Source organism: Cinclus cinclus, chromosome 6 (genome assembly GCF_963662255.1).
Source record: "Cinclus cinclus chromosome 6, bCinCin1.1, whole genome shotgun sequence".
NCBI lineage: Eukaryota > Metazoa > Chordata > Aves > Passeriformes > Cinclidae > Cinclus > Cinclus cinclus.
In genome coordinates this window covers 53,233,090-53,259,930 of record NC_085051.1, presented here as the reverse complement: position 1 = coordinate 53,259,930, position 26,841 = coordinate 53,233,090, and the positions used below count along the sequence as shown (strand labels likewise).

The 26,841-nt window shown below is 36.3% G+C and overlaps 1 protein-coding gene across 1 annotated transcript in view; it reads right to left on the bottom strand.

Annotated features, from left to right (window-relative positions):
• TDRD9 (tudor domain containing 9) overlaps positions 1–26,841 on the bottom strand; it is a 66,355-nt gene that overhangs the window by 6,906 nt on the left and 32,608 nt on the right. The window contains exons 8-29 of the mRNA XM_062494758.1: positions 24,132–24,235; positions 23,303–23,361; positions 20,391–20,442; positions 20,147–20,231; positions 19,388–19,445; positions 18,728–18,832; positions 16,957–17,054; positions 16,467–16,598; positions 15,713–15,875; positions 15,569–15,632; positions 15,041–15,104; positions 13,524–13,568; positions 11,991–12,044; positions 10,307–10,423; positions 9,392–9,499; positions 7,427–7,527; positions 6,615–6,788; positions 5,265–5,373; positions 3,728–3,940; positions 2,710–2,799; positions 1,234–1,494; positions 658–810 (exon numbers count right to left, since the gene is read on the bottom strand). Of these exons, the coding sequence (XP_062350742.1) occupies positions 658–810; positions 1,234–1,494; positions 2,710–2,799; positions 3,728–3,940; positions 5,265–5,373; positions 6,615–6,788; positions 7,427–7,527; positions 9,392–9,499; positions 10,307–10,423; positions 11,991–12,044; positions 13,524–13,568; positions 15,041–15,104; positions 15,569–15,632; positions 15,713–15,875; positions 16,467–16,598; positions 16,957–17,054; positions 18,728–18,832; positions 19,388–19,445; positions 20,147–20,231; positions 20,391–20,442; positions 23,303–23,361; positions 24,132–24,235 (2,409 nt within the window). The remainder of the gene's footprint in view (positions 1–657; positions 811–1,233; positions 1,495–2,709; positions 2,800–3,727; positions 3,941–5,264; positions 5,374–6,614; positions 6,789–7,426; positions 7,528–9,391; positions 9,500–10,306; positions 10,424–11,990; positions 12,045–13,523; positions 13,569–15,040; positions 15,105–15,568; positions 15,633–15,712; positions 15,876–16,466; positions 16,599–16,956; positions 17,055–18,727; positions 18,833–19,387; positions 19,446–20,146; positions 20,232–20,390; positions 20,443–23,302; positions 23,362–24,131; positions 24,236–26,841) is intronic.

The window sequence follows — 26,841 nt, the reverse complement described above, 5'->3', positions numbered from 1 at the left end:
TTTTGTAGGTCTGAAATGGGAAAATAATCAGAATGTAGGCGAGGCCCAACTTGTAATCACAAAGCAGAACAGGACACACATTTTCCTGTTTTATATTCCAACTTAGTAGTGACTAGATACCTCAAAGCACATTTCTGAGTTTGGCACTGGCAGAAGAAAAGCATCGCTACCATCAGTTACTGGAACATTGACTGCTTCACCTATCCCAGCTGCCTACCTATCACTAGCTGATGAAGAATGAAACACTGTGTGTATTAAAAACCATATTTAGATTTTCTGAAAAACTGATAGGGTTGTAAACTTGCTTTTTTGCTGTGGCTTATATAATGAAGACTACCATGTACAGAAACATTGCATTTAGCTGTTCAATTTTATCTCTGTTCTGCATGAGTTCAAAGTGCTGCCTTAGACATATTAGAAGAGCAGGATCACTTAGTTCTCAGGCTGTACTTCACACAACTCTGTTCAAAGCTTCAGCAGACCAGTCTGAAACAGTGATCACACAATGGCTTTCTAACAAGAGAAAGCAGAATACCCTATGAAATGTATCAAACAGAGCTTCGTTATTTGTGGTAGTTTCAGTCCTCATCTCCATTCTAACAATGTGAGAAGCAGGGTCATGTGGTGATGACAGGCCAAAACCACCACTCAAGTTACCTTATGGGTTGGTGCATCAGATTTCTTTTCAGAAAAACAGTTCAACAATCTTTCAATGAGATGCTTTTTTTCCTGTCCTGCAGATACAATGGGCATTTGCTCTTCTTCCTTTGCTTGGTCCAAAAACAATTCCTTGAGCAAATCATGGTTTTTCTACACAATAATCAAAGTGTCAGAAGCCTTGAGCAATTATTCCTTCAAAAACTTAACAAAGAAGGTCCTACACAAAGAAATACTTGCATACAAAGACAAAAAACAATGTTTCGATGACCTTTCAGATTATATAAAATGTCAAAATGGAAGAGAGTTAAAAAACGATGAAGCAGTTAACAGTTTTTCAGTGTTTCAAGGAGCAGTTCAATTAAGAAAATTATTTCCTGGGAAACATCTCCTCCAGAAGGGGTCTCAAAGCTGCAACTCTGTTGGCCAACAGCTCAATACACATTACGCACGCACATAAAAGTACACTGCCCTATTCAAGCATTAACCTTGCCACTAGTCAAGCTGCAGCTCAGCACAGCCAGAACTGAAATAAATTAGAGCAAGAAAAGCAGCAGCAGCTTAGTCAGTACATACCTGTGACTTGTAGGACTCCTCTGCTAGCTGAGCATGGCACTCCTGGATGAGCACATCCCGAACGCTCAGCAGGCCTTTGTGGCCCGAGTGCCGGAAAACATCCACGTGCAGGACGCCGTGCACAAGGGAATAAACCTCCACGAGCAGCGTGCAGCCACTGACCAGCGAGGCGAATCGCTGGCTGGCGCTGCAGCTCCACCGCTCCCCACACACCAGCGACCTGGCAGAGGGACACATCTTGCAGATCTTGAACTCCAAAGCCTAGAGCAGAAACATCAGAAACAGGAGAGTCCGCAATGAAATACTTCACCTTCTCAACAAACTGTCTGAATTAATAACTAGAAATTATTTGGTTAATTATTGTGGTGGCTTACGTTAACTCCTAGGGCTGCTATAAAGCTACAGGCGTAATTCCTACTCCATCACTGCCAACACATGACAGCTCATATCACTTCAATATAGTACATAGCTGTTAAGGAATCAGAGCAAAAAGGAAAGCAGTGCATAAAGGATAATCTGGCAGCAATTCACTATTCACAATGAAATCTTAGGAGAACAGAGATGTCTTCTTTGGAAAAAACTTCACAGTCTACAATTGTTTTCAACTTTGGTAACAAAAAACTTGGTAAGACCACAACAGCTCTTCTGTCCCTGGCAAGCAAGAGTAATTAATTAGGTCCTCATGTCCAAAATCACTATCTTTAATAATGTCTTTGAATTAATTTACAGCAGAAACCCTGTTTTTTTTTCTAGCTGATTATTGAGACTGGTCATTAAAAGATCAGGCCTGAAGCAGAAATACATTTCCATTTAGTATGTGCAGGAACCACCAAAAAAGGATGATTCTTGCCAAAATGATTATTTACAACAATTACTAAAGAAAACCAAACAAAATTAGCCCTGTCAAGATCAAATCTTATTTCTGTTGATCCATTTCTCATTTTCATCATTAAATACTTCAGAGAATACAATTAGTATGACAACTGTTTCCATTAGCTTAAAAATATCTGAATGAGCACTGAAAAACTGAATTATAATTGAAATACAGTTACTTTATTCGTAAATATAGCTCAAGAGAATTATTTTTCTGAAAAACTGGCTATAAAATCCCTCTAATTTGTGTCAAAAGATCATTTGATCTATAATAATTGTATTTAATCATCAAGACAATTCTGTCTGAAAAGATCCCAGGAAAGCCAACAGTTCAGAGAACAGCAGAGCAACATGAAAAAACAGAGCTTTACAAAATTACAGTATCTTTACAAATAAATACAATGTAGTTCAATTAAATACAAGAATTTCTGCTCTGGAAAACACTTGCCTATTAGTGGAGGTTATATGAAGGTACTTCCACCAGCAAAATATGTATTATTTAAGTATTATTCTGAAAAGCATCCTGACTTGAAGTAAAATCCTGTTTGCCACACCAGACACAAAAGTACCTAGGTAAGACACAGCCAACAGCATCACCCCTACCTGGAAAGGAAGCCCTTGAAGACAGCTTGGAATCTCTTTTAATTTATTTAAAGGCACTTCTGATCTATTGCCATAATCCACAAAAAAAACCTGGAAAAAGAATCAAGAGTATCTGCAAAGATTCCTCAACATTAAAAGTGCTACATTTAGTGACAAGAAAAGTCATGACTTGAGTTTAAAAGTTACAGTACAACACAAATCCTATCAAGTCACATGGAAGTAAATTCCAAGTCCAGAAAGCATGCAAGTGAAGTCATGGCAAAAAGAATACATCAAATTTTATCACATCTATTATTTGATCCATTGACCTAAATATCCACAAATAATCCACTAAATCTAGAAAAGGCAAGTTTCTCTGAAAGACTCTGAATTCTCTCCCCACACTGAAGTCTGTGTAACCTTACTTCTGCAGTGAGTGGTATTACCAACAAGTGTTTTAGCTAAGAAAATGTGAACATATATTCAGTGTTCATAAATTCAAATGAGAAAGTGATGAGATTAGCACTACTACTATTCGATCATTTTTCATTACTTTAAACCATGACAATATCCAGTATTAACTCTATACTGGTGACACTCAGACAGGTTAAGAAATAAAATAAATTCAAAGGCCAGTCTTTAAAAACTTTAAAATCTACCCTACAACAGCTGAAAGTATTAGCCTGAAAAATCAGTACCAATCTTGAACTGTGGCACTAATTTCCATTACTCATCTCAGCACAAAGAGCCAAAATATTCAGATGAATTTACTGATGATATAGAACTCAGCAGCATAAACACTTCCAAAAAAAAGGCCATGTTTTCAGATTCAATGGAGGTTTTAATCTTTATTTTACTTCATTCTGCAAGAGCTTCTCAATTTAATACTAAAAATTCCTGTGTTCTGGAAAAGAAACAAATTAATCTATTCTGGCTGGAGTGATTTGTAGAAAAAATAAACAAAAAATAACAGGCAGCAAAGCTCCAAGATTGTTAACCCAATTACATGCCAGCAATTCAATATGACATAGCACATTACCTCAGCACTATCCCCATGAACGTACAGAACATGAGCTCTGTAGTATCCTCTCCTTCCCAGATAAGTGAATGGTGCCAGACAAAGCACATCTACACGTGGAGGCACTGCTAAATCCATCAGGTTCTGATAATCAATTTCAGCATTCAGAGCCTGGAGTACAGCAGTATTTTTTTCATCTGTCCTGTAACCCCAGAAGTGTCCAACTTCTACTATCTGCAAGTATAAAAATGAGACAATAACTTACTTCATATTATTCTTCTACATCAAATAGTAACCACATCTGAGCAAAATACATCAAAACACTCCTACTCCAGATACAACAGTTCACACACAATGCACCAATGTACTGAAGCATTTCTATCTCAATTTGGTATTTTTTTGAAAACGTTTATTTTCTGCGCTACTGCAACACACTTTTCATTTAAACAGATTCTAATATAAGCATTACTAAAATACAGGAAAATAGGAAAACACTACTTCCATTTTCTTAAGCCACACGAACCTACAGAAAATACAAGGCAGACAGTTGACTAGAAAGGTGCACCTTTTTTTATTAGTGACAGAACACCAGTCAGCTACATGTGCCAAGCACATCAGCATTGTCACCGTTACGATGAATCCTACTTTAGGAAACTTGTGAGAACATACGCCTATTTAATGACAATTAAATAAAGTCATCTCTTCAAATGTCTAAACTCACATAAGCATTTCATACTTAATGCTTGTGATAAAAAACTGTCTTTATTTACAATCATTAAAATTCACATATTAAAACAGAAGTAGCACAAACAGCCAAGTGATTACAGTGGGTCTGATTATATTCATTAACATTTTTCATCCAAGAGATTTAGCGGACTAAAAGGAGGAAAATATTCTTTTTTCCACTTACAAATCATGCCACTACGAACAAGAGCTGTTTGAACACTTTATCTTATAACTTCCCTAGCTCAGTGGTTTGAATGTTTTTATTATTTCCATTTCACCAGCATATATATTGCTATTACTCAACTAATGAAGATGATAGCTAACACAAGATTTAAAAATCTCAGCTTCAGATTTCAGAAATACTTGTATATACATAGAATTTTCCCATGATACATTTCTATGCATGAAATATTTTTCTGACTGAGCATATACTACCATTAATTAATCTCATTTCTCATATGTACATTTTCTGAAGAATACTGGCAATTAATAACCAGGTAAATGACCCAAATACCTGATTTTCATTTTTATAGTTTACACAAGTATTTTACCTCTTCCATTAATCCTCTTTACATTTGTGTCTACATCCAGCTAACATTTACTGCCAGCAAATCCCACAAATTTTGTCAAGTGCAAATATGTGAATACTGTTTAACAAAGAACTACTAAAAATAAGCTTAAGAATATTCCCCACACTTCTTACAGACACCTCTGCACTAAAAACATTATCAGTACCCAATTTTTTAACTTAAGCTTGTCAGATATTGATCTCTGCTAAGATATCTAGGTACTAATTTATTAGATACGACCTTCAGATATAGAACATTCCTACCTCTGTTACCCTGATGGACAGAAAACGACTTGGGATCACTGACATTTGTAAATCACCGAATGAGATTTCCACTGGCTCCACTGTCTGCTTCTGACAGTCTACATTTACTCTAAAATGGAATGAAGATGCTAAGTACTTCACTCACAAGGGAAAACTCAAGAGGATGAATTTTTTTGCTTTCATCTGCTTCCCAAGGTACCCTCCTAGGGCACATTTATATACTTCATGATTTTTATTTAGAAATACATTAGCTCAATAAGAACAGAAAATGACCACACAGAACCAAATTACTACAGAGTAACTATTTCAACTGCAATATAACCCAACACAGAAAGATACATATCAGGACACAACTCTGCCATCACTTAATTAAAAATTGAAAAAAATTAAGTTTAAATTGCGAGGCTTTCCGCTACAGCATTTTCTTCTAAGCTTATTTTCTAAAAATAGAGTACACAAAAACACAGAAATAAACCCAGCAAAATTTTAGAAAGAAATTTATATATATATAAATGTTCCTTTTATTTGACAAAAGGTTAAGTACTTTATGTCTTTCAGCCAAGGAGACTTGAGTTCCCCAAGAACCAATTTTCCCAAAGATTTTACGTGCTGTTTTGGCAGAGTGAAGGTGCTAAAATATTTTATTAAAAGCTAAGTACAATCAATTGGAAGTAAAATACTCACCTGTATTTTCTCAGTTCATTCCTGCCTTCCTATTCTAGATTTCTTATTTTAAAATACTGAAATGTCTGCAGACTAATCAGGAGCTAGGCAGAATGCCATTTTATCAGGTTACCTGTATGACCTGAAGCTCTGAATCACAGCATACAGTAGCACTGAAACAAACATGCCAGATTTTCCAACCAAAAGCAAGTGTGGACTACAGAGACTTCTCAGCATTATTTCCTATTATGTTGTTACACTTCATGTCTTTACATTTCCCTGCAGTTTCTTTTGCTATGCTCTGTCTCACTTTCTTTTTTGTCCCCATTTGCTACTCCTCATTTATTTTGGTTATCACAATCGCCACATTGCCTCTATCGTGAGCAGAAATAACTGTGAACATCCATATTTTCATATGCCAAAGGAAAATGAAATAGAACCTTGGGGGAAAGATGACTGTATACTTGGAATTCTCTTGAACAGCAAAATACCTCAAACTATAAAGAAATATTTAAAATAATCACATTATTTCTAGCCCTGCACAAACATTCTGCTTAGACAAAGTTTACATCTCTTTTTTGAACCTAACATTTTTTCCTTGGTGACACTTCCAAGGAAATTCCCACTGAATCCCACAAACCTCATTTCACTGGCAAGAAACACATTTTACATATGCAATACAATTACCTCAGAAATTCCAAACCTGCAGCTGCTGCACCTTGCACTTGTCTTGTGATATCCTCTGGATAATGAACATGCAGCTCAAAAGGAATCTTCAGCTGTGACATCTTGATTGCCAGGTACACTTCGGGAAGAACCTTAAAGATCTCTTTAGGATTACGGGAGAACTCCACAAAAGCCCTGTTTCCAAAAAGAAGAAAAATTCTTTTTTTCTCCCTAGCTTCATCTTAGCAGGCCAGCAAACAGTAAAAGGTAGGCTCTTCACAGGTTCTGCCTACTGCTTTTATGTACCTGAAAACTTTAATTATCATTATGGTGGTAATAAAACTTTCTAACATTGCCACCAGCACATGCAAAATTTAATGCAAACAGGATGTGAAAATATGTCAATAAGGAAGGCATTAAAGGTTGGAAAAGGAGTAAGAAGGATTACATTACTTCAACTTTGGGCAGTCATAGGCCGAAATGAGTCAGATTATCAGCCCAAAAAAAGCCATCAGACTGTACAAATGAGCTAAATTCAGCATAGCAGACAGAAATAAATACAGACAGATGAGTTACAATTAAGGCACACTGTTAGAGAACAGAAGAGACAGACCAGAAGGCTCTACCTCAGCTAGCTCACCTAATGTTATCCCAACCAATCTACATCAGACTTCAAAACCACCTTTCTAACTCTAACTGATACATAAAAAGTAAGTTACTGATTCCAGAGAGAGACAAAATTAACTAAATTTGTCAGTACATCACTGGAAAAGCAACTGATTATTGGATTTGTAACTGAGAACATAAGGCAGGGTACTTTATTTTACACTCACCTTGATCCACTGTAGGAAATAGATTTTACCTGCCCGCACTGTCTAAGCAGTGACTGCAACTGTTTATGGTATATATATCCATAGGGAGGCATGTTCCTCAGCTGTTAAGAAAAAGACTTCAAATTTGGATACATTCAATTGCTTTAATGCATTTTCACAAATTCCAAAAGTGCCAAATAGTATAGTACATTTAAGAATTTCAAAAGACAATAAAAAGCAGTGTTTTGCTGCTAATAATGCCCAACTACTTCAAAAAGTAGACGAACTGTAAATGAAGCAAATTAATTTGCAATTATATATATTAATTGATACTTGTTCCAAAAAGCTGTCTAGTGTCTTCTGATTTTGTTTGTAACAGAAGAACTCTGGAATGCTATGATTCTTTTTCCACAATAGGGAACTGTATCTGTACAGTGTGCACTGCCTGAGAAACTGAAGGACCTAGAGCTCCTGCATATCCTGGCAGAACTACCACACATTGAACTACTGAGCTATGGTTGGACAGCATGCACAACTGGAAAGCTCTCTCACATGGATACACATCTCTTAGGGATGACAAAGAACAATCTCCTGGTTGTCCCTGTGCAGAGATGTAACTTCAGAGTAAGCTTTCACAACTATTAATATGCAACTACTGTCATGTGTCCATTTCACTTACTTCTTCTAAATAATACCTCATAGGAGATCTTGATTTAATATGAAATCATGAACTCCAATTAGCCAGTTCAAACTCTGAGACCTTGAACTATTTTTTAAAGCCTATGTAACTGTCTATTCTTTTCTTTGGCTCTTACAACTTTAGACAGGAAAAAAAAGACCTTTTTCACAATGTTCCTGTGCCTTGAAATTACAGCACTAAGATTAGCTGCTGGTAAAAACCATGGTCTAGGTTAGACTGCAGAAATTGCCTCAAGGGAAGATAATTTAGAGAGACCAGACAGTGGGAGGTTCAATTGTCTTGTATATCTTCAGCACACCATTAGAAGCAGCATACAGCTGTAAGAATCTCTTCAAGTGAGAGCTTGAGCAACTTGCAGCATGTGTGCCCAAGTTGGTAATTTACACTGATGAAGACACAGCAGCTACTTTTTCCAAGGTAACAAGCAGCTGATGTATGAGCAGACCAAGAATTAAATGCATTAAAAGTAAGTAGCTCTTTAAATCTACCAATTTAATATCAATCAATGCTGCCATGGCAAGATTAGTCTTTATTCCACAAGACTGAGTCTAGTGTGGTATTTTGCTTCAATATCCTTAAACAGTATGGAGCACAGAAAAATCCCTTGTCAACAAGATTTTCTGACACTCTCCTTTTTATCTGTTTTCTCTTTTGCCAGTAAAGTCTATTCTTTGAGAGTATCTTTGGTAGAACTGACTTCTTTAAGCACAGGCCATGGCTGTTGTACAGCGTTATACATAGTTCAGATACACAACATTTTCTTAGTTTAGTGTTAATTTTGCAAAATCAAGACAGCCATTTTAAACTTGCACACATGCAATCAGCTGAAAAGCAATTTTTAAAAGATAAAAAACCTAGTGCAACACCTGAATAACCTTAAAGCAACAAGCACCTACACCATGCACTACCAAGCAGAACTACAAAAAAAGCAACACTGAAGTTGCAACACTACATTAAGTACTCAGTAAAAAGTATCCTTGATAGTCCTGTTCTATTTTTCCAAATTTTTTTATTTTTTTTTTTTAGTTTGATGGATGTTTTTTGCCTGTGCAAGACTAGGAATCAAATGCATAGAGGCAGATCTCAGGAATTCTTATAAAATTGCCCATCTACACAATGTTTATTGTACTGAAAGAAAGGAAGGTAGGACAGACTTCACCAGGCGAGGATCACAGTACATAATTATTTCTCTCCTTGCTCAAGTCAGAACAGAACTTAAAAATACCACCCAAATACTTATTTTTGTTACCTGATCCTTAATTAAGTCATTCACCTTCTTAACATACCATTACAGTGGTTTTTGGATCCTTGCCAGCAAGGTCTTTCATGGCAATTTCTTCATTACACTTTCCAAAAGTACAGTAGTTCGGATAGAAAGCACCAGCTATTACCACCTGAAATCAAGAAAATATTTTGTGAAACACAGCAGATTATATTCAGTTTCTTGAAATGAGATACACTGGCAACATACAGAGATACCAAGAGATCTTCATATGAATATTTTTCCTGTCTCTGTTCAGGAATTGGCAGAACTGGAAACTAAACACAAATTCTCCTAAGTTCTTAAAAACATAATTTTGTGAAAAGAGTTCAATTTCTGGAACAATTCTGCAACATTTTAATGCTTTTGTATGCAGACTTGTTAAAAACTGTAATTGTTAGTTCTGATTTCAAGAGCCTGAATTTAAACAAATTCACACAAAATAGCTACAGGTAAATTGTTCAGTTTTCAGGCTGTGTCTTAAAATGTTCAACAATTCAGTTTCAAGAAGCTCACAGATTACACAGTTAAACCAACTGCCACTGAAATGATAAGTAGGTCTGTGAAAAGAAAAATCACTGCTAATCAGTCCAAATAAGACAAGTAATTTAATGGGAAATTAGACAAAGTTAAAATAGCTGAAAGCATAAAATTCCCTGCATCCCCTCTCCACTAACTAACCAAGCCATAAAATGAAACACCTCAAACAAGGGATAATATAATTTTCAATTAACTAACATTAGCCATCCTTCTACAATGCCAATATGCTGCCAAAAAAAAATTGTTTTCTCTACCCAGAACTGTAACATCCACAGAGAATTAGGGTAAACAAGTGTAATATGAGTTCATCAATATTATGAACTGAAAATTATGGAAATTGATAGATAAATTCAGCTGCAATTTTTGTAAATAGCATCTCTTTATGGCAGTAAAGCATTACCTGCAAGATGAAGTGCTGTTTGCACACATATTCCTGGTCCACAGCAGATGGTTGAGCTTGAACATGCATATTAAATGCCCTGACTCTCTTTTTCAAGTCGTGAAATAACTCTGCCACCTGAAAATTGATCTCTAAGTTACACTTAAAACGTATCATACACAGCCACAAATTAAAATCAAGTCTGTTAGCTGAAATAATTGGTCAAACCTGCTTCTCTTTTCAGATGACTGGTATGAATTTCACCAGTATATTGTTCAGCACCTCTATGTTGGAAAATAATTTCAGTACTGTGATTCAAGCAGTTTTCCCAAAATGTCCTTATAAAGAACAACTCTGTAGTCACACAGCATATCATGCACATATGACACAGAACAAAATCAGGCAAAGAACTGAAATAAACTTTTACAAGATGATATTCTCTATTTAAATAATTTTGTAACTTAGGACGTAAAAATCTTGCCAACAGCCTGGAATTCTGCACCCAACTGCAGCAGTAACCATGCTGCACCCTCAGTTTAGCAGACAGCTCTGATTACTGTGATACTATTTAAGAACATATTTAAGCTTTCCATCCTCAGCATTTCCAAGAAGCTCCCACAAGCAACCACTGGTCCCCCAACCACACAGTGAATGCCTTCACTCTCCCAAATGATTCTGGAGCATACAAACAGCGCACTTGTCCACACAACTTTTTTTGTAGCTACATTTCCCTTTCCTTTCTGCTGCTGGCAGTTTTAGCACACTACCACAACAACCATTACCAGAAAGGAACCCCCCCAAATGACTCAGTTCTGCAAACTCACTTCCACACAAGGGATTACAAAATTAGGATCTTTAGGTGCAGCAAATAAAAGCCCCCAAATCTTACTAATTGCTAAGTGAAGGTGACCATTTTAAACTCCTTATATATTATGTCATGCACAACCCTTTTCCTGCATTACCTGAAACTGAGCCAAGAGAGGCTGCTGAGACTCATCATTCCACTGCCCCATTTCACAAAATCTGCCTTCCTCTGTTATTATTTTTTGTTGTTTTTATCACATATCCAAGGCAAAAACTATTGTCATTTCTTATCCATATTGTTTCTCACTATCAAATTCTATTTTTAAGTCCTGTGTTTTTTGAACACAGGCCCCGAACTGCTCATGCCAAAGGTATGAATTGGTGAAATAATGGCCAAGCCCATTCTGCTAATCAATTACTCAGTAATCTTACTTATTTTCCCCTCAATACATCAACTTAAGCTTGAAGTCTGTTGTGATGCTGACTTTTCACTAACTGCTGCAGTAATGTTAGCAACAAAGCTCCACAAGTTCTCAAGTCCAGGCCTCACTGTGTAACTGGATTTGGTTAGTCTTCCCAGCCAGAAGACAGAAGTTATTTAACAGTAACAGACAGCAGTCATATCACAACCAGTGATCTGAGTAACCTATAAAATTAGCAAATAATACTGCAGGTTTCTTAAAAATATTAAAAATGTTAAACAGTTAATAATTTAACCACTGTTTATCTTAACAAAAGGAAAATTCCTTTCATCTAAATTCATATTTCATTTTAAGAAAATACACACCTATATATAGTGATAGATAGATACGTAACACAGTAGATTTACCCAAGATTTTTGTATTTACAGCGAATGAGGAAAGTTAAGTCCTTCTGTTTATAAAAACATATTTAATCTTACCTCTTTGATCTTGTTTATATGAATACAATTAGATCGACCCCACTCAAGCTCTTCCTGAAAAAGAAAGAACTTTTTTCTTCTACTGCTAGTAAACTTCATCTCACCTTCTTCTGTGTGGACACAAATTATAGCTACATATAGCAACAGAAGAATTTAATCATATTTCACAGCTTTGCATTCATACCAAGTATTATGACATGTATGAAAATGTAAGACAGTTATGTATTTGACTAAAACTATATACTATATACTTTGGTTATCAATGCAGCTGTGCATCTAAATTTTCCATTATCAACCCACAAGTCCAACTGCTCTGCATTGCTACAAAAAAAACTACTTTAAGATTCACAGCTAGGGAATCACAGGAATGTTAAGGTGTGAAAGACCTCCAACATCCTCAAGTCCAACCATTAACCCAACAGTGCTGTGCCCAGAACTAAACCATGTCCCCAAGTGCCACACCCACACACCATTGGAAGAAATCCACAGACTGGGACTCCACCACTGCTCCAGGCAGTCACCTGCAGTGTTTTCAGTGAAGAAATTTTTCCTAATTCCACTCTAAACCTCTCCTGGTGCAACTTGAGACCATTTTCTCTGCTTCTATCACTTGGGAGAAGGGGCCAACCCCCAGCTCAACATAAGCTCTTTTCAGGAAGTTGTAGAGCAATAAAATCTCCCCTGAGCCCCCTTTTCTCCAGACTAAAATCTCCCAGTTCCCTCAACAGCTCCTCACCCTGGAGGCTTGTGCTCCAGACCCTTCACCAGCTCCACTGCCCTTCTCTGGACATGCTCCATCCTCTCAATGTCTTCCAGTATCTTCTACAAAGGACTCAAGGTGTGGCCTCACCAGTGCCAAGTACAGGGAGAAAAAAATCACTGCCCTGGCACATTACTGCTGATACAAGCCAGGTTGCCACTGTACTTCCTGGCCATCTGGGAACCCTTACAAAAACTCAGAACTTCTCTGAATGCACATCTTTATCAGACAGATTCTGGCCAGCCTGGCTACTTGTAACTCAGTGTATGTTATGCACTGCGGATCATAAAAGATACTACAGTCTAAATGAACAGGGGAAATAAAAAAAGGTTTTATCTTGTACACACAAAAGGACTGGAGGCATGTTATTGGTTTTTGTGACTAATGCACATAAACATCTTCCATCTTTCAGGGTTTTCTTAGAGGGCAGAAATATGTGTTTAAAATATAGAGAAACTTAAACACAGTAAAAGTATTTCTTTCAACTACAGCTCAATTTCCCTTTTTAGGTCGGATTTCAAACCCTCTGGCCACTGTTGATTCATCTATGAAAGGGACTAACATAAGGGATTGTCTTCAAGTAACTCTGCACTGGATTCAAATGCTCATTTTCTCTCAAAGTCTAGACTATTTCTGTATGTAAAGTCATAATTACTATGAATAAACATTGCTACCAAAAATTCCTTACTTCTCATATTTACTATGAAAATAAAATACTCCAGCACTTAAGTCACCAACCTTGAACAGAGAAGAAAAAACAAAGTTTAACTAACCATGGGACTTCTCAGCTTCCCTTTTTCTTTGCAGGCCTGCCATGCCTAAGAAAAAGAAGGTATAGTATTCTGACACAAAATGTAGTGTTTTAGTAATAATTATTACAAATATTAATGTGACATTTAAAACCATAATCTTTTTTTCACAGAAACACTGAAGGTACTTTTTTTAACAATAGGCTGTCCACCTGGCTTTATGAGAGGAAATGGATGGAGTGTTAAAGCACATACAAACATTCACAAATTATTAGAACAATTTTAATGTTTTAATCTGATACTATAATAAAGCAGATTACTTTAAAAATAATTTTCTTTTCTCCTTGCTTTGGGACAAAAGCAATGAATTGACTGATTCAAGTAAGTTCTGAAGCAAATACCTCCTAGAAAACAGAGCTTGAAGAGAAATCAAAATACAGAGCATATTAATGAAAATAAGTTCATTGTTAGGCAGCTTATGGTAGATGCCTGAAGAATCCATTTCTAGTCTGACAGTCTCACAATACAATATTCCAGCTTATGGAGACATAGACTACATGAAAGGCTGAACAGGCACACTACATTTCCCTACCTTCATAGAAAAGAAGGAATCTAATCTGAACCAAGGAGTTTGGAAACAAACTTTCCTGGACTTACCTGCTCTTTTCTGATAATGAGCCACGCAAAACAAAGCTTTCACACCACTCACACACAGAGATACTTCACTAGAAGCTCTGTCTGAATGTTCTTGTTTATTCTCCAGGACAACGTACTGGTTTATAGAAATAGCATCTTCAGATGAACAGGTGGTAATTATCAGGTGACACAAGGGAAATATGTAACAGCATAAGGGGACTTCAGAGAACATTATTTTTGAGCCTCAGGATTAGTGGATACATGTGCCATACATGCCCACGTGTGCTTCACAAGATTCTTAACAGCAGAGTAGGAAAAAAAGAAAAAGTCAGTTTTGACTGAAGGGGAACACGTTTAAAAAAAAAAAAAATTGAATAGCTGAAGATTTTGGACCCACCAGAAGATTACAGAACACACCAGAGCATGCATAATACAAAATGTTGGAATTTCAAATTGCAAGTTCCTCTAGCACAGCCTTTGCTGTGTTGTACCAGCTCTGCCTCTACCTGGAGGGATTGACCCCTGTCCATAGTACTGAGCCACCAAACAGCCATGAATATCAAAAAATGGCATTTGCACAAAACCATCCCAAACCCAAAGCTAAGAAATTTGGAGAAAGGTGACCAAACTCATTCTGTACTAGAATTTGCCAGTTCAAACTGCCCTTGGCTAAAAATTATCTACAAACATCACCACATCTCTGGCATTTTATTGCTGGTTATTACAGGAAACACAATTGGAACTTTACACAGTTGGACAAAGACTGCAAAAAACATGTAGCTGTAAGTAATGTGAAGTTTTTAAGAACTGCAGAGTAAAAATGCTGCACTGATCCTACGAAGGTGAGAATTTCCATTCTGGTCTATCAGATTTCACTGCAATTTAAACAGGAAAAAAGTACTTACCCTAAATGCATTCAGAATTGCAATACAGTCACTCCGACTATTCCCAGCAAAAAACATTTTTTTCCTGTCAATATGAACAAAAACTATTAGCAACAACTTTTTTTTTTTTCAAATATTGCATGTATTACACAGCTCAGTAACACCCTCCCTGTCTTTAACATAGATGATTAATACACTTATTGTAATTATTTGTTCTTATTCACATCTCCTCACTGAAGGAAATGCACTGTATGAGCAGGACAATAATAAGTAATTGTCCTTGCTATTTAAAGAACAATTTTAATAGTCATTGTCTCAAGGCAAAACTGAAGAATCAAGCCTTGTGCTCAGGAGATGGTGAGTTAGCTCTGTGATTTATGTTCCCAAATAAACAGATTCCAGTATCAGCTACCTGGAAAAGCTTCTTTTCACACTGCTTGGCATTTCAACAGAAAATTAGACTCATGACACAGAAAATTATACTGAGTTATGAACTTTGCCCTCTGCTGTTAAAAGTAATTAGGAAGTTTAAAACATCTGGGGTATTACCTGTAGGCATCAACATGCTTTTTGAAAGGTACTGCAAAAAAATTCCGCAAAGACAGTGCTGCAGCTACAACAAAAACAAATCAAAATTAAAACCTGCAAATCATCTAGTTTCAGAGAAATGTTCTCACATGTTGTTTTAGTTACCTATAATAAGGCATTCCTCTAAGCAACCAAAGACATGCCCAAGGACTATCAATTTTCCAAGATGCAGGTCCACTGGCAGATGTGTCAGTACCATTCCTAAGAAAGTCAGCTCACCATCATGTAGGTTTTCTTCTGCTTGCACACAGGTTGTAAGTGCTCCAAGCTAGAGTAATTAAAATGTATTCACTTGTAAAAGCTGACTAAGTAAACCTAAGACAAGTTTTAAAGCCTGGTACTTTTGAAACCAAAGCTACTACATATACTGCATACAAAAGCAAGCTACAAATGATACAAGTATTACTTCTTATGCATGTTGGAAAACAAAAAGTTTAATGCAATGAAGATTCTCCCTAACCAACTTGATTCAAAATCAGTATCACTATTCTCCTTGTACCAGTGAGAAGTGTATCTTCAGTCTGACCTCTATAAATCATACAGTGTAAGAGTGTTATTCATCACTTATAAACAATATCACTTATGAAGTTTAAGTTAATTTTTTGTCTATTTCTGTGTTCTTTCTCACCACAGATGCTAGTCCTCAAAAATGAAATTACAATCTCGTTTTAAAGATGTAACTACAGAAATTATGCTCATAAGGATGGTAACCCAACAACAGACCAAGGTGTGGAAGACTCTCTAGACAGTTCATATCTGAGGTTCCAGTTAAGACCATTACTCCCTTAAATACAAAGAAAACCACTTCTGCAGTACATTCCTATTACCCTGATTTTAACAACATGAAAAGGAAGCCTACCTCTTTCAGATGAACTATTGAACGTTCAATGTCATCTACACTGGGTGGAGAAAGAGCTGTTGCCAGCAAGGCTTTTGGTTCCCCTATATCAAGCTTCTTTAATTTTAAGACTGTAGCTCCCAAGGGACAACACTGAAGGGAAGACAGGATTATTGTCACTCTCCCTTCATGGGAAGTGTGACAAACCGTTTTATATTAAGAAGTTAACAATTTAGCAAAATCTGAAATGAATTGTGTACAACTAGAGTTGTTTTTCTTTTGAGTATATTCCTTATTTCTAAACCACATCAATTTTACTGCTATAATGTACCTCCTTCTACAAGGAAACTATGTGGAATGATCTTTGTTGATTAGTTATCTCACTGAATTCTAGTCATTGCTATTAGTTATTAGTAACTATTCCAGTCGTCTTCAGAGAAAGGAAAGCAAAGCTTCTCTGCTATGACTACATGCATTAAAGAAAACCTAATCCTAAACCCAAAAGCCTTACCAGCATCTCAGGTTCTAATTTCTCTGGAATACAGTCTGCCCAAAAGTCCTTGCAGATGAGCCTGTAACAATAGCCTTTGGAAACACGTCCAGCACGACCTTCACATAAAAGAACAAATCACCCATTTGTAAAGCGCACAAATGTTTTCCAAACCCATCCATCTACAAACCCTCTGGGCAGCTGAGCAGCACATGACAGCTGATGCTGCAGGCTGAGCAGTGTTCTGCTCTCCTGCAGCAGACAGGCCCAGCAGACACACAAGGGTAGGACAAAAAAATTTTGCTTTCATAGGAGCAGTAACTAACAAAAGAATTATGTAAGTACTTCACTCCAATAACTCTTTCACATAACTGCTCTCAAAACAACAGCCCTTTTTCTCAGTTGAACAGGTATTTCTTATTTGACTCCATAGCTAGAAAATAATCTTCAATATAAACAACTTTTAAGACACAATGATAAACAACAAAACATCATGATCTATGATTTACAAAAAACACAATGATTCAAAGTCTACCTTCACAAATCCTAACACCCTTCACTTCAACCAGCTCAAGGGTACTCCTATGTGTGGGAAACTCCACTAGAGAATCAGGCCATATTTTTAAGTCATGTGCACCACAAGCCCAAGCCTTCTACACAAAATACTACTTATACTGGTTATACATTGACTGGCTGTTGTGACCTACACTGACCCTGAACCAAATGGAAATGAATCTGTATATTGGGGTTCAGGGGTTCACAGTGAGGTCTTAAAACGGGGTGGCTATAGTGCTGGCTTCTGTGAGAAGATGCTGGAAACTTGCCCCATATCTAACAGTGCAAGTGTGAGGAAGAAGCAGCAGCAGAGAGAATGTGTGATGAACAGACCACAATCCCCATTTTCCATGTACCACTAGGGACGAGAAGGTAGAGAAACTGGGAGTGAGTCCAAGCCTGGGAAGCAGTGGGGGGAAGCTGTTTAAGATCTGGCTTTATTTCTCATTACCCAATACTGATTTGTTTGGTAATAACATTACACTAATTCCCCTAAGCTGAGTCTGTTTTGCCTGTGATGATAATTGCTAAGTGATTTCCCTGTCTTAATCTCAAACCCTGAGCCTTCTGCCACCATTTTTCTTCCCATCCAGTTGTGGAAAGGGGAGTGATAGAGCAGCTTTGGTGGTCACCTGGCACCCAGCTGTAATTTTAAAGACCTCATAATACTTCAAAATTACAGTATTTTTAGATCTGAAGATGTCACTGCTATTGATTTATTCAGTACTATTTTTGACTGAAACTAAAAAGATTTTGATATTTAAGCGGACTGTCTTACTAGAAGAGCCAACAGAGAATCTTATTTATCCTTGTGCTAAACAAGAAACACTGCTGTGGATATTTAAACTCATTAATAGTGACTTATACACATGAAAGTTATTTTTACTGCTGAAACTCACAAGCAATTTATCAATAACTAGCAGTACCTATCTCCCCTTTTAAAAACAGCCCATGACAAAAACAATGGCTATTAAATAAGAAAGAATCAATGGTCTGTGAATTTAATACTTTTCATTAGGATACAAAACACTCCTCTGCAAATACACTTGAGCAAAAAAAACCCACTCATGCATAGTTGTTTAACCCCATTTTTATACCCTGATATGGTAAAGACTTATCAAGTATTAATGGCCAAAATAATACATTCCTTTTACTATTAATACAACAAAAAGCAACTAAGAACTGTTCATGAAGGTCAGCTTCTAAAATTCCTTTGCATTACCTATTGTCATCTTACCTTTTCTTTGGTTACAGTTTGTCTTAGATGCCCAACAAAGCCTCAAACTTTGGTAATTAGTTTCCTTATCGCAAAACAAAGTTTTAGTTAAGCAGAAATCTATCACTGCAAGGAAGAAAAGAAAAATTCCTCATGGCAATGGAAAGAAATACAGAAGAATAATCTGTACTATCAGGAAAGTCTGAATAACGTGAATAGCAATAACAAGAACATCAGATTTATAAACAATCAGACCCAGCATATTCTGAATACTAATCAAACTGCCAGAAGATTTTACTATAAATATAATAAACCACTGTCAATGACAATCATTAAAAGGCAATCATTTCTGCATTTAGAAACTCTGTATGAATATTTGCTTAAACTGATGCAATTATTTCAAAATACAGTCAGAATGTGATTAAAAATGTTAACTTGTGACATGAGGTCTGGCTCTGCTTGTTACTGCATTTAAAATTACCCCTTAATGAAAATTTAAGCCAACCTCCCACTCCATAGCTCTGTTTGTTCATATACTCAGATTTCTCTGTTGTGAAAGGAAGAATTCAAAACTCCAACAGCAGTGCTTTGAACACTGACATATCCTGACATAACCTAGAACACATATGGAAAATATTACAGACACAACGTGCACAGAATTACAGGATTTAGACAACTTACCATACTTAACATCGGGAACTGTTACAGAGCTCTCAGCTATGTTGGTAGCTAGAATAACCTGAATTTTGAAGCAAAAAAAACCAAAAACAATGAATGCATAAACAAAAAATTACTTGCATTAGTGCTTCTGCATGAAAAATTCAACTCGCTATGAAGAAATGTAAATGTAATGGCAACACAGCATTTCTGTTCTGCACAGAAAAAAAGCAATACCATGCAAGGACAATACAAAACCTCTTGTCTTTTCTTGTTCTGAGCTCAAAAAAGCATAATGAAGTAGTATAGGATTAGGGCAGTATAGAGGAAGAATGGAAATACTTCCTTGTGCCTTTGCCATAAGGAAACATCACACTATTAGCAGCAATACTCTCTTAGCAACAGCAGATGCAGAAAGTCAAGGCAGCAGTGAAAATGTGGGTACAAAGTGGGTTAGTCTCCCATACTGGGGGACTATTTTGCTATTCAGTGCCACCAGCAGCAGTCCCCTTTCATGCAGGTTCAAGAATCAACATGCACAAACCATTCTGAAGGATAAAAACAGCAGCAGGCAATAGTTTAAGGGTCACTTCCTTACAGTTAATGCACTTCTCTTGAGGTCTAAACACTAGTTAAAATAACAGCCTGATAAGAAACACACTGAAAAACTAAAGCGTTTTGTCCTCATAAAATGGTCTGATTTAGAACAGCTAATAATACTTAAATACACTATTATTTGCTATTACTACTCTAGCAAAAAAAAAAAATTTTAGAAATATTTACTTTTCTGTAGCCAGGAACTGTAGCTGAAAATACTTTACTTTGTTCCTCCAATGTTGCACATGCATGAAGTGGGTACACTTGCCACCTAAAGAAAATATATTAGTGAAATATTTACTGATACAAGAATATTAAAGTTGATTACACTTCTGTGCTAAACCCTATTATGCACTTAAAACTCATATCATACAGCTGAAAGACTTATATGCAAGTTTAACTGAACTGAAAGAAATATGGTCTAACTTACCTTTGATAATTATCTGAGAGGCATGAGTGCATGTATCTTATTTCACCTAAACCTGGAGAAAAAGCAATTATGAGTTTATTTTTCATTTTAGTCATCAGGAACAATTCAAAAACATCTATTTCAATCATTAACTGCCTGACATTATTACCCCTTTTTCACCACATAATAAAATGGTAGAAGAATTAAACAGCAAATGTAATAGAAGTCTCTGAAAACCAGTGAGTCAATTTTTGAAGCATTAAGCATTAATTTTACACACTTAATTAAGATATAAAGGCCATCTGACAATATCCCATTATCAGTCCTTGTTTCAGTTTCTTACAACTGACAGTGCTCAGTACATGCCGAATATCTGTCTGGTTTAGGCTAAAATTAGGTATTCCAGCCAAAACAAGTTCTTTCAAAGAGCAGGGCCAAGGGAAAAAAATAGTTATTTCTGTCTTAGCCATCTCACCTTTGGCCATTCCAGTGCCCATTTTCTGGGCATTCTGTGAAGCATTTCACCTCTGCCAGGGGAAATCTTATGACTAAGGGATTTTTTCTCTTCCTGAATGCCTTCACAGACAAACCTTTCTAACAAGCTTAGTTTACTTCTTATTGAGACTTCAATTCCAAAAGCCCCATTTTCAAAAACCTGTCCAACACTGGACTTCCCTGGAGGTTGTTTCTACAATTAGAAACAACTAAAATAAGTTTGATTCATGTTTGGCAGCGCAGACTCTGCATCATCACTGTTAACTGTAATTAATAATTAGTCTAGACACAGCAGGCAGTATCTGCTGACCAGTTTTAGAAATGAAGGAGCTGATTGACCATGACACCTTCAGAACACAAGGATCCCACCAGCAAACAAAAAGTGTTGCAATGAAATGGGAACTAGTAACACAACCTGTCTGGCAAACATACAAGGACAGTAAGGAGAGCAGGGCAAAGGAGAAAGGAGAAGAGCAAAAGAAAACATGGAACAGACAAAATAGAGATCAACACAAGTAGAACAGATAAAATTAAATCACTTGGAACATATTAATGCATATACATTAAGAAAATTTACAGTTTAACAGGGCATTTTGTATAACCTGTTACCTACAGAGAGACAAGTTCTGGAACCAAAGGAGAGTTAAGTACTGAAGAATATTTATCTATAAAAAAATCAGACTTGGTAGCATTACCAAAAGAATTAAGCAGTGAACAAGACAGGCAATTACAAGGGGAAAACATGGCATCCTACTTGAGACACCTGCAGCTCCTTTGGGAATCTTATTCTGCCCCATCACTGAGTTCCATGAAGACAGTGGGCAAAAATCACTTAACAGCATCCACAGCACTGCTCTTTCTGGCTGCTGCTGCATACTCAACTTGACAAATCAGCGGGAGTGTTATTTTTAATGTTCAAAATGCTATGTAATCACTGTCACTCAAAAAAATCTAAGCATCTCAAGTCAACATCCTAAATGTGGATGTTAAATGTGTAAAAATAACCCCAAGCTCTGTCTCAGCTGCTGTCTTGTAAACTGAGGGCTTGCCTCCCCTTTTCTCCAGCTCTGTATAAAAACATTTGTGTGGAAAATTTCAAGGGGTGTTTGCTAATCCTGTGTTCAGGATCAGTCTTGAGTATCCAGTTTAAAACCAGACAAGGTCAAACACTGAACAAATAGAACACAAACCTGAGTGTACCAGCTCATTTAGAAAGCATTACCACACTGGTTTCCACAAATTTACTAAATGTATTTAAACAAACAAACAAGAAAAAAAAACAAATGAAAGATAAAGAAATGAAAATTCTCAAAATGAAAGATTTAGGATTTCAAAGTGCTAAGGAGTAATTTCAGACTGAAATGAAGCCTCAGAGGGGCTGAGGAAGTCTGAAAACACACTGAACACCAATATCCCTACCTTATTAATCACAAAGTGGAATGGGCCTTACATTGACACAATGAAGTAATTCTTTCTACCTACTAACTTTACAGTGAAGGTTATTCCAAGAAAGACAGCTCTAATGCCTTTCAGCTAGTGGGGAACACTCTCCAAGGAAAGCTGCTCTGCAAGTGCAGTGCATCTTTGAGCTGGTGTGCTGTGCTTCCAGCCCTAGCCCTGGAATGCCTACTCCAGGGCTCAACACAGCAGGGACGTGACATCCATAAACATTTTACAGAGCTAGAAGCCCACAGACTTTACTATGTCCAAGGAACAGCTCTTCTGAACTTCAAGGTGACTCTCCACTTGAACGCAACCAGATTATTTTTAAAGTTTTCAACTAACAAATACTCAGCTCATGAAGTAAAAGATTACTTGAAACCACCAGGTAACACATATATGACATGCAGGAAAACTACTGTACAGTCTAGTTAAACTGCCTCTAAAATGAAGTTCATGAGTTCAGGTAAGAATGGCAGTTAAAACAAAAGCCTAGAATAATTGCTGTGCAAGGCAACTTAGGTTTTATTCTTTACAGAAGACTACATGTATAGCCAGTTTTCTGACCCATAATTCCTATGTCATCACAGGTGCTTTTGAGCATGCCAATACAACAACCAATGTACATGGAAAGAAAAATGCAAATTTGAACTTTTACAACAATCTAAATGAAGACCACACTATATGCAGAAAAGGAAACATCTCTAGAAGAATTCTAGGAGCTTCATACAATAATTCATGATGGCACTAAAAATTGAGCAACTGCATTTCTGTAGATTCACTACAGAATTAATCTTATTATTTTCAAAATACGTAACATCTTAATTTTTGACTCACAGCTTTTCCAATTATTGCCACAATTAAACCAAGAAAAACACACAAAGAGACAAGTGAACCTCATTTAGGTATGTGTTTAATAAATCCCAGGAAGAAGTGCCAGAAGAAAGCTCATTAGATGATAAATAAGAAAGAAGAAAGCTATTAGGACATATACTCACCTGGTAAAAAAACGAGCACACTGCCACGTTCCAATGTATCACTCAAGTTCTTTTCCTCCCTAACAAGAAAACACAACTTCATTAGTTTTACAGTCTCAGTCCACTTCATTACCCCAAGTTATTTTACTTGAGGAAGCAGAAGTGCACACTTTTTGCAACATGCATTATTTAAATTTCCTGAAGAAATGAAATTTCAGCCATTATTTGCAACTACACTTTCTGAAAAATGCAATATATAAACACTTGAACCAGAGCTTTAGGTTTACATTTTTTCTTCAAAACTATGAAATAAAACAGAAACATTCTCATTCCACAATGAAAAATAATCAGAATTAGGTTACTTAATACACACTCCTTGTCGGACAAAAGTTGTAGAAGCAATTCTATTAAAATTTCCAGATACTAAACATCAATTTACAAAACACAGAGCAGCAAAATCCAGTATTTACTTATTTCACATGACATTAAGGTATTAAACAGCCAGTGAAAATTCATGCTTCATTTTCATCCTTTTTTCCATTAAATAATATATGTTCTACGCTACAATATAAAATAGTAGCTCTGGTTTCATTCTTTATACAAATATTCCTCAGCTCTGGTCTACAGCAAAGAATATATTTTCCATATGACATGGCTGCCTTGAATAGTCACTCCTGCTTCAAGGCATGAAGTGCACTTTAGGAACACTGGGTACAAATCAAATATGTAAAATAAAGGCACAGATGCAAGCAAAAATTAAGTTTCCACTAACTATGGACTGCTGCTGTTGTTTAATTAGCTTCTCATTTCCCCAAGAGCCACTGATTCCAGATATTGAACTGCATCTTACCTACTGCTCCTCTTTTCAAACTCATCAAATGACTGAATCAGAGACACTGCTGCCTCATACATTTTCCGTTTTATCACTGGTTCCCCAAGGCTCTGAGGATGAAGCTGTTTGGAGAAGAAGGTAATGAGGGTAACACAGTATAACTGGCTAAAAGACTGTAGTTCACATATGTACTTCAATTTGTCAAGTGCTTGCAATTAAAACTGATCCAGTACAGAAGTAACTTCATCTGATGCACTCATTACCTTCTAAATAGGCTTTTTTCTTCATGCATCCTACAGCCTTAATGCTGATGAAATACTTCTGCTATTTACCTACTTAATCAGCAGGCCACCCTCCATTAATTTACAGGACATGCTCCTTATCCTGAAGTGTCAAGCACATGGGACTGATCAGAACCCATGGGAACAGGATGACAAGGAGGAATTTGTGTAAGGAAGGTAGAGTGCTACTACACAGATCTCTCTACCTGCCTGTAGAGAGAAACCATGTACCTCTTCCTCCTTTAAAATGTTTTTGCATTTAATGGGTCTTGTGGTTCTGGTCACACACTGTAAAAAATGACTGTTCTGCTGTACTCAACAGAACCATGGTGATTCTGTCTACGCTGCTTTCCAGCATTCTGTACAAATTCAAGGCTTCAGTATCTAAGAAGGCAAACCATCAAGTCTTCAGAGCAAAGACAGTAACTTTATCACTTTTCAGTTTTATGCTTAATGAATTAGAGCTGCTATGAAAAAGTTATACAGTATTATACATTTTTGTCTTGCAGCAAAAATGGCTTTTGATCATTGCTCACCTTTCATTCTCAGAGTTTCTCCTCACTAGTGCAAACTTTACTGAACCAAGTGTTTCGGAGAGCTAAAATCACAGACAACTTAACTATCTAAACTATTAAAATGAAATCGATAAATTTTCTACCAGTTTCCCATTATAAAGGAGCTCGTAACAATCACAAAAACACAGCTCCTAGTACTGATCTGAAACACTAATTTAGGTCAGCATTTGCTACTGCAACCTCAGTCCTCAACTTGATCAGCCCATGAGAAACCTAAAAATACTTGACTGTTTTCTTCAAAGTGATTTTTGCCCCAATATATGAGAAAAATTTAAGCAAGTTACTTCTTCTGGGCTGCTCATACGTTAAGATTTTTTTGTTTTATATTATCCCTGATTAAATAACTGTCAAATTTGTCTTTTCAATTTTGCTACTGATCGTACCTTTAGCGTTCTGTAACAGGACAAGGCTTCCACATCACTTCTAATAAAAGGCAACAATGTGACAAACAGCAAATCAAATCCCAGTCAGACCTGACTGAAATAATACAACCTCAGAGCAGCTTTTGACAGCAGCTCACTACATTCTATCAGGACTCTGACTCTAGTTCCATGCACATGAAAGATTTTTTACCTTTGTAAGCCAAAAATTAGTTGCATTTTTGCACTTCGCTTCATTTCTTAAATTTGCATTTCATATCTCTAACACTATCCAGGACAAAAGGCATGCATTTACACAACCAGCTTTAAAATTGCCTACAGATAGAGCCTTCATGCATTTTTCATGAAACCTGTGTTTCCTTGGGGCTTAGAGGTTGCTGGTATGACAAAATCACAATTCTGTTAAACATCCAGAACAACATGTTTAGCAAGCCCATTATGCCAAAAGAAAAATAAACTTTTGCCAAACCTATGCTCACAAATTAAGCAGTACACCTATAAATGACCAATATCTGGGCAAAGGTAAGCCAGTGCTACACTGAAAAATATTTCTTCCTTCTTTCTCCCTTATTTTTATTCTTTCCTACAAATGAAGTAATTCAAGCAGAAAGCTTTATCTTTGATTCAGCTAGATGTCTGTCTAGCCACAGCAGAGTGTTTACTGCAAACAGGCACAGAAAAAAAAAATTATGACTGGCATTTTTATTCATTTTCCAAATCACAACAACATCAATGAACTGACAAATTATTCAAGTGAAAACTACCCCTAAAAATTTTATTTTCAAGCACAGTTTTAAAGCATTACCACATGCAGAAATGAGTGATATATTAAAGCCAAGAGCTCTGTAGGATTAATAAAAGAATTCTACATTCATCTAGTAACATCCAATTATTTTAAGATGTTTTGAAAAGGGACAAAGATTCACACTTCACAGCCAAGAGACAATAACAAAGGACTAAACTGATTTTGACTAAGATGCTTTAAGAAATTATAGAAGATTTATGCAATGTAGTTTTACAGATATTAATTATAAAATCAAAAGTAAGCTTAGAAAAATTCTGTTTAGCTAAAGAGCAATGACTGCATTTACTTTTAAATGCTGTGTTCCTTTACATAAATTTTACAGGCTTTTATAGGTGAAAATAAAACATCAATAATTAAAGCCTGAAGCTTGTACCTCAGGCAGTTATCTAACTGATTTAGATTTTAGCATGATGAAAGATGTGCCTCAGCCTCCATATGGCAGCATTAACTCATTAACTGTCTTAATACTCACATTCCACTTTCATTTTATTAGGATGTTACACAAACCATCTTAGACCTTGCACATTTTAATTTTTAAATTGTAACTAGTAGTCACAGAAAATCTTTGCACACAGCACCATAAGGAACAAGATCAAGACCAAGAATCAGTGCTTTAGAATTCAATTTCATCCTTTTTTAATATAGATATATATAAAAAAAAAAGGAAAATCAAGAGCACTTACGTGC